Source organism: Chiloscyllium plagiosum, unplaced genomic scaffold (assembly GCF_037043375.1).
Source record: "Chiloscyllium plagiosum isolate Xiang-an unplaced genomic scaffold, Cpla_swu_hap1 HiC_scaffold_1, whole genome shotgun sequence".
NCBI classification, from domain to species: Eukaryota; Metazoa; Chordata; class Chondrichthyes; order Orectolobiformes; family Hemiscylliidae; genus Chiloscyllium; species Chiloscyllium plagiosum.
The window spans coordinates 39,355,012-39,367,157 of NW_028270139.1; the positions used below are offsets into that span (position 1 = coordinate 39,355,012).

Genomic DNA, 12,146 nt, shown 5'->3' on the forward strand with positions numbered 1-12,146 from the left:
CTGTTGACATCCAAATGAAAAAACAGTCAGAACTTGTATTTAATATATTATCTGAAAGACAGCATCTCCCAACAGCTCAGAACTCCCTCACTACTGCACTATATAACCTTAGAACTGCAGTGAAGAGCCAGATTTCTGCTACCAATGTGGGTAGCTTAAGTCGAGAAATTTCCTGACTCGGCAGTTCTGCCTTTGTCTAAAAGTATGTCTTTACCCAGTATTTCAGTCTGGGGAAGTTGGGGAGGGATGGAGTGGTTAAAAACAAGGACTGCAGATGCTGGAAACCAGAGTCTAGATTAGAGTGGTGCTGGAAAAGCACAGCAGGTCAGGCAGCATCTGAGGAGCAGGAAAATCGACGTTTCGGGAAAGGGATGGAGTGGTGCCTATCATCCGAGATTCAGCTTGGGGATGGCTGAGTGCTGAGGCAGGCTGGTTAAAAGCCCCACTTCAGTTCCCGAAACAGATTAGACCCTCTAGCCTTCACACTGCATCACCACATGCCCCCAAACCCATCATCACCATCTAGAGGGACAGTGGCAGCACTTGCATGGGAACGCCACTCTAAGTTCTCCTCTAAGTCACTCACCATCCTGACTTGGAATTATATTGCCATTCCTTCATTGCCTCTGGAAAATCCTGGAACTACCTTCCTAACAAAATGTTGGGTCTGCTTACACCGAATGGACTGCAACATTTCAAGAAGGCAACTCACCACCACTTTCTCCAGGACTATTTGGAATGGGCAAAAATGCTTACATCCTCTGAATGAATAAAATAAAAGAACTAGAATAAAGAATAAAATAAATAATTCTCATGTCACCTCCCTACCCCCCTGCCAATTCAATACCACCTCATCCATGCACAGTGTCTTCTGATACTAACCAGGCCAACATGACTATCAACCACGATACGCTCTTTCAGAAACAATGAACGCTTTAGTAGCAATTGCATGTGTGAAAGTGCTTAAAAACACTCATTCACAAACCTATAAAAATGTCAATCAATCGATTAGACCATAAGTGTCAATAGCCATTGTTTTCATCTCTTCACTCTCCTTACCTTGAGACAATGATAAAAGAGACCAAAGAAATAACTAACTTATTAGAAGATTCTATTGTTACCAACCAAGCAAAAACCACAGTTTACTCCAGCTACGTCAACATGGTTATCCATTTATGGGTCTGCGTGCTTATCTGAGAGCCCAGACCCTTATATAAGGGTCATCCTATAAGAGTAGACCTTGATTGATAGTTTTATGAAGTATTATAAGCTATGTTTTCTGCCATTTCTTATCATTGGCTCAATGTTTATTGAAACCAAGTTGTCAAGTGCTTAAGCTTCTGTTATTAATAATTTAAAGGTCTAGCTGATTAACAATTCGAAGGTCTGATAGAAAGTCTTAATAAGTTGGCAATAAAGGGAAATTGCAAAACTTTGATGTAATAAAGAGAAGCAATGTTTCTTTTCTCTACAGACGCTCCTAGAAGCTGGGGATTTCCAAGCAGCTTTGAAGAAGTTGGCCTATTCCCCAATCACTGCTGATGTATACTACATTTTAGGTGGAGTTCGACCAACTGAAGGTGTGATTATAACAAGAAATCTTAGTGGGCCTGTTGATATCTGGCCTTTGATTCCGATGAATGGACAGTGAGTAGCAAATATGCACATAATACATTTTTATGTAAAGATATTTAATTAACAGTGGAAAAACAGCACTAGCAAAATGAATTACTTTGATCCATAAATTCCAATAAATAAATGCTAGAGATGGCCTATCTTGTTTTAATTAGAACATAAGGACTAGGAGCAGGAATAGGCCGTCGGGCCCGTCAAGCCTGCTCCACCATTCAATAAGATCAGGGCTGATGTTTTTGTGCAATCAGATCCACTTACCCGCGCTCTCACCGTATTACTTAATTCCTTTATTGTTCAAAAAAAACCTTAGCTTTAAAAACATTTACTGAAGTAGCGTCAACTACTTCACTGGGCAAGGAATTCCATAGATTTACAACTCTCTGGGTGAAGAAATTCCTTCTCAATTCAGTCCTAAATCTGCTTCCTCCAATCTTGAGGCTATGCCCTCTTGTCCTAGTCTCACCTCCAGTGGAAACATCCTCTCTACTTCTATCTACTCCCTTCATAATTTTATATATTTCTGTATGATGCCCCCTCATTCTTCTGAATTCCAGTGAATATAATCCCAGTCTATTAAGTCTCTCCTCATAAGCCAACCCCCTCAAATCCGGAGTCAACCTAGTGAACCTCCTCCGCACCCCCTCTAGTGCCAGTGTACCCTTTCTCAGGTCCCTCTGCATAGCAGCATGCTGCAACTTTTTACCATTCAAGTAATAATCTTTTTTACTGTTACTCCAACCAAAATAATGACTTCACATTTATTAATATTGTATTCCAACTGCCAGACCTTTGCCCACTCACTTAGAGTATTTATGTTCCTCTGCAAAAATCCTCAGCACACTTTGCTCTGCCACTCATCTTAGTATCATCTACAAATCTTGACACACTACAAATGGTCCCCAACTCCAAATTATCTATATAAATTGTGAATAATTTTGGCCCCGACACTGACCCCTGAGGCACACCACTAGTTACTGATTGCCAGCCAGAATAGCATTCATTTATCCCCACTCTTGGCTTCCTGTTACTCAACCGATCCTCTGTACATGCTAATACTTTACCCATAACACCATGCATCCTTATCTTATGTAGCAGCCTCTTGTGCGGCATCTTATCGAAGGCCTTTTGGAAATCTAGGTACACCACATCCACTAGGTCCCCGTTGTCCACCTTGCTTGTAATGTCTTCGTAAATTTCCAAAAGATTAGTTAAGCATGACCTGCCCTTCAAGCTATGTCTGCCTACAGGGGAGTTTCTATCGAGATGCCTTGCTATTTCTTCCTTGATAATACTCTCAAGCGTCTTCCCCACTACAGAGGTTAAGCTAACCAGTCTATAATTCCCCATCTTCTGTCCACCACCCTTTTTAAACAGTGGCGTCACATTTGCTGTTTTCCAATCTGCTGGAACTGCCCCAGAGATTAGCGAATTTTGGAAATATATAAATTGATTGACAAAATGATTTTATTGTGGTATCAAAATTAAGTGCGTAAAAAAATTGTTAACAGATTTCAATCGGGTAGTCAATCTGATAGATTTTGAAAACTATTAATATGAGAAATAAGACTTTACCAAAGATTTTTTGTTTTAGCATTCTGGACTCAACATTGAGCTTAACAATTTCAGACTATGAATTCTGTTTTCCTGTTTTCATGCTTTTGTTTTCAGTCAGAGCTGACCTTCATTCTGCTATTGCTTTCTACTATTAACATCAGCTATAGGTCTATGCTTTGTCTCATGTCTACAACTATTACACTTGCTTTGCCTTTAGTTCTGTGACACTTGGATCTCTAATATCCCTCACCATCTAGCATCTCCTGGCCCTTCCTTCTATTCCACTTGCTGTTCGCCATTTCTTTCAAGGGTATAAAACCCACTACATTTCCATCTCTTTTCAATTCTAAGAGCCAAGCTCAAAACATTACTCAGTTTTTTTCTCACAGATGCTTTGAGTCTTGGGCACAGTTACCACGAATTTTGTTCAAGCATTTCTTGAAAACTCACTTCATAAAATGTCCGTAGAATTCCATCCCCAAATCCTCACGTTTGGCTGGATAATTTATTGTCATAACTATTATATTTTGCTACATTGTTTTACTTGTAATTGATTTTCTTAGCCTTGCAAACATATCTTTATCAATAAAAAAGACTACACTACAGATATACCTTTTCATGTTCTTATTAAGGCGTGATGCATTGTTGTCACTGTGGTGTTACATCCTCTCTAAATGGCACAATTATCTTAAGTATGCTATTCATCCTTGTGAAAATTATTCTGTTTGACTGCATACATTCTTAGCCTGGTTCCCACAGAATTGCCTTCACACACCACCATGCCTAAGGTATTGGCAGTATTTCTCTACATGCTTCAAGAAAGTGCACATGGCTACCTTTTTCTATTCTAAATTCTTAGTGTGTATTTAAATATCAAACTTAATTAATTGTCTCACTCTAGACACTTCTAGACCTTTTACATTTCACCAGCACTTTTGGGTTTCCAGCATCCAGTGTTTTGCTTTTGAGTTATATGTTTTATTGTTCTGGCTGAGTCAGAATTTTACATTGAGCATTTGGACACTATTATTTCAATAATTCTGTGAGCACTAGCCTAGTGTGCTGCTTACGTTTTCATTCACTTTTATCTTGGGTGCACATTATTGTGGTGATGATTTGGAGATGCCAGTGTTGGACTGGGGTGTACAAAGTTAAAAATCACACCACACCAGATTATAGTCCAACAGGTTTAATTGGAAGCACACTAGCTTTCGGAGCGCCGCTCCTTCATCAGGTGGTTGTCATTATTGTGGTGAGTTTTGTTTATCATTTCCTTAGGTGGTACAGAGTGGAAACAAATTATGATCATTGGAAAAATCCTCCACCATTCGATGACCGAAGGTAAATCCTTTATGACCTTTAAATCTGCATAATTACTTGCACATAACAAAAAGTAAATTCGCAATTCTGTTTTACATATTGTTTTAGCTCTTTCTTAACATTAATTTCTGTTTTTAAGAACACCAGCTGTGCATGCTCTCAATACTACAGGTCAAAATAACATCAATTTACATGCATTGTTAAAGGTGAGCACCAATGGAAGCTAATTCTGCTATTTAATTTATTTATTGGCAAAGTTCATGTCTGGAATTATTGTTAAAGATAACTTGTAAACATCAGTTAGAGGAAAATAAAAACAGAAAATGGACAAGGATAATTCTTGGGCTACAAATGACTCTCATATCGGTGTGATTTTCTTAGCAATTCTTATACCTTTTCCTTCTCTATGAAAAATATTATCTACACACTCACCAACTGTTCCAAATGCTCTCTGATGCTTTACTTAAGTGGTCAATATTCATGGCAAACCTTGGAGCTGAGATTGATATAACTTTTAAGCTAATTGTTGGCATGTAGAGGCTGGTAGTTTCAGGAATGTTAATGATGTGATGAAATCCTCTAATCATATCCATTTTTTGTGCCATGCAATCCATCAATTCATAGCTGGTAACATTTCTGGAACAGGTAGTTCTAAGAGATGCTAAGTTGTAAGTTTCAATTCTGCCTAACAAGAGGGCAGGGGCTCATTTCAAAGTTTTCAATAGATTAATGAGGACAATTTGGGGTCACAAAGAGGACTTGAAAGATTATAGGATGGGAGTGAAACTATGAGACAGACTCCACATTAAAAGTGTTTGCTCTGCTTCTAGAAAGGCAGCTGAACTATGTACATCCTATGAAAGGGAGTCAACAATGAGTCAAGAGCAGTTGGATGGGCTGGTGCTGTTAGAGCTCAGGAGGAAGTTCTTGTAATTAGTAGGCACTAAGTGTTGTAGTCAGGACTTCGAAGATGTTCTGGAAAGTGCAGAAAGTGAAATAATCATGGCTGTGTTGCGGAAAACTGTGAAGGGCTTTGAGAAAAGTGCAAGCAGAAAATTATTCAGTGAGTTGAAAGAACAAGTGTTGGAAAGCTCAGTTTGCCATGAATTCCGATACCACCCCCATCCCCATGCTGCCCTCAGTCTATCTCATATACTGTTCCAACAAAGCTCATTACAAGCTTCAAGAAAAAAGTTTCACTTTCCTCCTAGTTACCAGAAGACCTAGTCTGAGCACTGTCTTTAATAATTTCAGGCTTTTGCCATATTCTTTACAGCAGTTTTAATTTCACAGCCAAATTCCATCATTTCTTTAGTGATATGTACATCTTTATTTCTTTGATATCTAATAAGCCGGTCTGTTACTTGATGTGAATCATTTGCTACATCATCTTATTCATAGTTATTATTGTTTATAAGTCACATAATTCATCCATCCCTGTTGCTGGATGGTTTTAAGATATATTACCACCTTCTTTGTTTTAATTTGAGATATCAGTATTGAGAAGTGTTGACCATGAATACTGACTAGCCTACTGTCTAGCTTTGTTTCAAGTGTTTGGCATCTGTGGTACTTTGTTTTTCTTGAATAAACAGGTATTCTTATAGTATATTCTTTATGTTTCAGATTCTTACTGTTAAACCAGTATTGAATAAGTAAGTATTGCTCAGACGTATACAAATTTTATTTAATAAAAATTAAAGGGGACACTTGCCAAAGTACTGAATTGCATTTAGAGTAGCATGACAAAAACGCAAATTATAAATTTGTGTCATAACATCCCTGAACAGGTCAATAGAAAATATACCACAAACTGAAACAAGAATTATTCGATCCTGTACTTGGGCCCTCTTCCAACAGAGACTAACATCCTATTTGCCTTCTGATTTGCTAACTCCATTCGCACTGTGGTATGAATAAAGATATCTAAGACCCACTTTTCAATCTCTCACGATTTAAGATATAATCTCCCTTTTCGTTCCTCTTACCAACGTGGATACACACAAATGAATTTGTATTACACTTCATCTGCAAGTTTTTATCCATTCATAATGGTTTTAAATCAGCTTGAAGCCCTTCACAATTTATATTTCCACAAATTTTTCAATCATCTCCAAACTTGAAAATATTACAATTGGCCCTCATATTCAAATCATTTGATATGGATTCTGAACAACTGAGAGTTAGCACTGACCCTTAAAATACCTGACTGGTTATAGCCTGCCAACGTGAGAATTACATGTTTATTCCTACTGTCTGGTGTCAGTGTGTTAACCAAACTTCAACCCAGGATAGTGTATCTCCTTCAAACGCAATCTGCAGGTTGTTTTTCAATGTAGTTTTCCATTAAACAAACTGAAACACCACATGTCTGTACATGTTGTGGTGATAGTTTTGAAGAGCAAAATGTGAATTGTAATCATCTGAACCCAGTGCAAGTGACAACTCTTGCTGGTTCTTTTTGCTGCCACAACAAGCATTATCACCTCCTGCTCTGTTCCGATTTGCAAGGAAGAGATAAACAAAACAGAACAGAAAGCCAAAAGCAAAAAGAAGATAAGGGAGTGCAATATATGAGACAAAAGAGAAAGAAAAAGAGGCAACAGAGTGACCATATTCTGTAACATGCCGTAACATGTTGCTTCTAAGTATGTTTTCTGTCAGTGTTTACTGTACACTCATGTAGCCACATTTGTACAGTTCTAGAAGCTTCAATTTTGACTTGTCCCACGATACTAGCACCCCCCTCCATGAAGCTACAACAATATTGCACCTGGTAGGAGAGTGGAAGAGTTTGAAAATGTGTTGCTGGAAAAGCGCAGCAGGTCAGGCAGCATCCAAGGAACAGGAGAATCGATGTTTCGGGCATAAGCCCTTCTTCAGGAATCCTGAATTCCTGAAGAAGGGCTTATGCCCGAAACATCGATTCTCCTGTTCCTTGGATGCTGCCTGACCTGCTGCGCTTTTCCAGCAACACATTTTCAGCTCTGATCTCCAGCATCTGCAGCCCTCACTTTCTCTCAAAGAGTGGAAGAGTTTGGTCATTTTACATTGCCAGTGTCAATTATAAATGTGCACACACAGTTTTATATTTCCATTATTAATTTCTAAGGACAGAATGCACAAACTGAAAGTGAGGACTGAATATTATTCAGTTTTGCTCCAGTTGACCTCAGCTTCTGACTACATATCATCTGAATGTCGTGGAGATCAAGTCATACCTTGGAGATAACTCAGTAAAGCACTTATCCTTTGCTGCCATTTTAAGAAGCTGGAGACTTTTTGTTGTACTTCTTTTTCGGCCTTTATTGGTGTTTTGCATAGGATTTATATAAAAGTCAATGAACTCCAGCAGGGTCAATGATGATCAGCAGGCAGAAGTCCTGCTCCTCGTGTAATTCTGTGTTGTAAAAGGCCCCAAAGAACTTTCAAACCTAAAATCTTTGGTTGTATGTTATGTCCTGCTTTAGATTTTGAGCTACAAACACCAGCTAGTTGTGCAAGGTGTAAAGTTTTTCTGCTGTCAACACATTCTAGGGTGGTAGAACCTGAACCCTGCAGTCTATTTTTAATTCACTTTAATGACTTAACAGAAAATAACCTCCATAAGTATAAATATTGTCTATTACATTCTGACTGACTCACACAGAGTATTTCCCCTACTTAGATACAGCATACAAACAGTCCCTTTGGCCGTGTCTATACTGACCAATAAATACCAACCTACACTAATCCCATTTACCTGCACTTGATCCAGAGCCTGCTATGCCCTGGTATTTTAAGTACTCTTAAGATGCTTCTTACCTGTTGCAGGAGTACCTGCTTCTCAAGCAGCCTGTTCGATAGTTCTACCAGCCTTGGGTGAAACATTTCTTTCTCATATTTCTTCTAGTCACTTGCTTCTCATCTTAAACTTATGCCTGGTCTTAGACATGTCTACCATCTGGAAAAGATTCTTACAATCAGTTCTGTCTGTGCCTCTCATAATTTTGTATACCTCAACCAGACCCCACTCAGCTTCCTCTGCTCCAAGGAGAACAACCCAGCCTATCCGGTCTGTCCTCATAACTGAGACTTTTCATCGCAGGCATCATCCTGGTGGACTTGCTTTACACCCTCTCCAGTGCAATCAAGTCTTGATGAAAGTGATATTTCTTCTGCCAGTTCCATTAGTTTTCCCTTACATGCTGACATTTTATTGCAGAGATCACTTGTATTGTCTTTAAGCAACAGGAAATTTCCAACGTGCATGTACCATCAAACAATTTCTCTAAAGCTGCCACCAATAAAATTTTCAATATTGTATTAACTGTTGTACATTAGTTGCAATCATCTCTTGTGCAATAGCCTTCACAAAAGTTAAAAATTATTCAACTGGATTATTTGTGTGTCTGCAAATTGGATGCTATTGTAGTATTAAATATGTGCAAAAATGTTTAAATCACTTGGTGATATTTTCTAAAATCATATTTAAATCTTAGATCCACTGTCTATACAACATTAATGTGTGCGGCTCAGCCGTATTACTACAGGACATTAGTTCGGACTTAAAACAGAATACATTGGAAATTGGTAAGTAAAGTTCAGATCCAACTACGTTGGAGATTCCTCAAAATTTGTGTGTTTTGTATTTGTGTATTTTAATCTTTGTTGTTATTCATAGGCCAAAGATTGACACTTGAAACATGTGCACTGTTGAATTAGAAGATAAAGCAATTGAGGATTGTTGGGTGTTTCTTGTCAGTCTTCCTACTTATTATGATGCCCCTTTCCAAACCTCAAGCATAGATCGTGGCTGTGTTTTCTCTGATTTCTACTGCACATTTTCCAAAGCTTTCAGTTTGGAAACTTTACAAATCAACTTGTAGATTTCAAATTAAATTCCTGGTATGATCTAAAAGATTTCTATTTTTGATTTTGATTTGAGTAAAATGTGGAAAAGCATCTTGATCAGTTTTGTTTTAATTCATAACTAACAGAAGATTGGAAATTGAATTCTGAAGCCATCTGATGGCAATTAATACAGCATCAATAATCAGCTGGAAAAGATAGGATTTGTGTAAATAATGTTTAATAAATCTGAATGTCGAGAGAATGCTGTGTTTCTGTGTCACTCCTACAAGATGTCCAAAGTTACAGAAGTGACAACTTTCATGCCTTATATCTATCAATGCAGTTGTTGTTTATAAAACACATTAAGGTTTTAGTCACATCATAGCAATTAAAATCTAAGTTACATTTTTAAAGAAAATAGATATTATCTAAAATGATTGACAGAAGAACAATTGTTCTAAAACTATTTCCAAAGTTTATGGTGAAGTGGTTAGGCAGCAAAGCATTACAACCTCTAGATGGCACCAAAGTTGTGCTTTTTAAACTTCTCTCCCCATCCTACCCCTCCTCTTGGCCTCAAGCTGCATTGATGTTCTGGTGATGAAATTCCTTTTGAGTTGTGGCATAGCTTGCAGAATCTTGAGCTTTTTGTCTGCTGGATATCGATCATACAAATCTTGCAATAAAATTATAAAATACCCTGTTCTGTATTTAAATACATCCACATTATTATAAAAGCAATACACTGAGGGATTATCATCAATTGTTCAGTCAGGTGAAGTAACTTTTATTTCAAAGACAGCTGTCTCTGCCTTACATAGAACCTTTTAGCATTTTGTTTTCAATAAAGCCATTGTATTAGCTTGTTTAGACTTAATTCTGTCCTCATTATCGAATGCCATTCTTTTATTTGCAAAATTATAAGCTTTTTGAGTATTTTCATTATGTTATACTTTTTCCACTATTTGAACAAAATAGGATATTTTGAGGTGTTTTAAAAATTGAAGTTCAACAGGAAGAATTAATACTTCCACCTCCAGTTCAATTTTTAAATAAAATATTGACTGTATGTACAAATAATTAGAAAAGTTAAAGAGGTACAACTGCAAAGTTGTATCGAAAAGCAAACTTTCCATACGTATTGCATTGGTGGTTCAGTGGTAGAATTTCTGCATGATACATGGAACAACTGATTTATATGACCTGAATTTTTTGCTTCAAAATCATTGCTTTGAAAATACTTACTTTTTGAATGATTATTACCACAATTGATATCTACTGTTGTGACATCATCTCTCAACCTCTGAATCAGCTCCTCTGCTGCTCAAACCAGCATCCAAGCTTTCTTTTACCGTGAAACTTGACTGTTGAAATCAAGCTGTCAAACTAGATTCCCATCACCAACCCTCCTCTTTCATCATTCAAAGAGCTCTGTCTCTCTTCAGCACCCTGGTTCTCTAATCAAGCACCACAACACCCATTCCAATTACCTGGCACCTTCCCTTGCAAGTGCAGGAGATGCAACACCTGCTCTTTAACCTCCTATCATCTCAACAGACAAGACCTCTACTATTCTTTCCAGATGAAATAGTGATTTACTTGTATTTCCTTCAATTTAGTATGAACTATTTACTGTCCACAAAGCAGGTCCCTGATGTTCATATCTCTATCAAGTTGTAATGGTATTCTGGGGGCAAGTGTTTCGAGAAGTGGCCGAGCAGAGGCTAATAGCTAAGTTCCATACCCATAGGGAGGGCCTCAACCGGGACCTTGGGTTCATGTCACATTACAGGTGACCACCATTGCACTATACACACACAGACAATCCTACGCGCGCGCACACACATGCACACACATGCACACACACACACACACAGGCACTCCTATACACAGACATGCACACAGACACATACACACTCCTACAGACACACACACTCCCATACGCACCCTCTCACAGACTTAGACACTTTACAGTCACATACACATATACACTCTCTCTCACAGACATTCACATAGCCCCACCCCAGACACACACACACATATACACACAAACCCGCATGCACACATACATATATACGTTTGTGGAGTGAATTTGTACTTGCAGAGTTACATTGTACTTTGCTCAAAAACTGTGTGAATCCATGTAAGACTCTGTTAACTCACTTTTTAGATTAGAATTAGTCTAAACATTATGACACAGACAAGGAACACAGGGGGCTAACACCTTCAACATCTCAACAGCTTATCTGGCTGACACCAATTGTTAGTTAACCTGAGGATGTAACTTTTAAAAAAAGTTTTGTGATTTACATCTGAAGGAAGTGAAACTATCATGGTCATTCTAACAGATGAGAGACTCAACAAACAATCAAAGTATTTTTCAATGTATAATTTCAGTTACGTCACGCTGTAATCTTTTGCTATAAATTCTGTGTCTTACAATTGTGCACTCCACTACCATCTAATGAAGGAGCGTCGCTCCGAAAGCTATTGCTTCCAATTAAACCTGTTGGACTTTAACCTGGTGTGTGATTTGTAACTTTGTACACCCCAATCCAACAACAACATCTACAAATTGTTTCTAGAAGAAACAGTTATTGACAATTAGATGTTGTTTGAGCTCATTATAATGTACTCACTGTCTTATTTTAATGATGAATCAGAGAAAGCTAAAGGGAAGGGGCTTGATTAGATTGATCTTTTTTTGTGGATGGCACATGAAACATTTTGAGTCCAATATGACTATTCATTATAACTTTATTCGCTCTTCTCCCAAGGTTTCCACCGTTATAGATCCTCCAAAT

General features: G+C 37.9%; 1 protein-coding gene across 1 annotated transcript in view; it reads left to right on the forward strand.

Annotated features, from left to right (window-relative positions):
• LOC122552757 (N-acylethanolamine-hydrolyzing acid amidase-like) overlaps window positions 1-11,862 on the forward strand; it is a 31,376-nt gene extending 19,514 nt beyond the window's left edge. Inside the window, exons 6-11 of the mRNA XM_043695690.2 lie at window positions 1,475-1,647; window positions 4,468-4,530; window positions 4,649-4,715; window positions 6,136-6,164; window positions 8,991-9,081; window positions 9,173-11,862. Of these exons, the coding sequence (XP_043551625.2) occupies window positions 1,475-1,647; window positions 4,468-4,530; window positions 4,649-4,715; window positions 6,136-6,164; window positions 8,991-9,060 (402 nt within the window). The 3' untranslated portion in view covers window positions 9,061-9,081; window positions 9,173-11,862. The remainder of the gene's footprint in view (window positions 1-1,474; window positions 1,648-4,467; window positions 4,531-4,648; window positions 4,716-6,135; window positions 6,165-8,990; window positions 9,082-9,172) is intronic.
• Window positions 11,863-12,146: the final 284 nt, after the last annotated feature.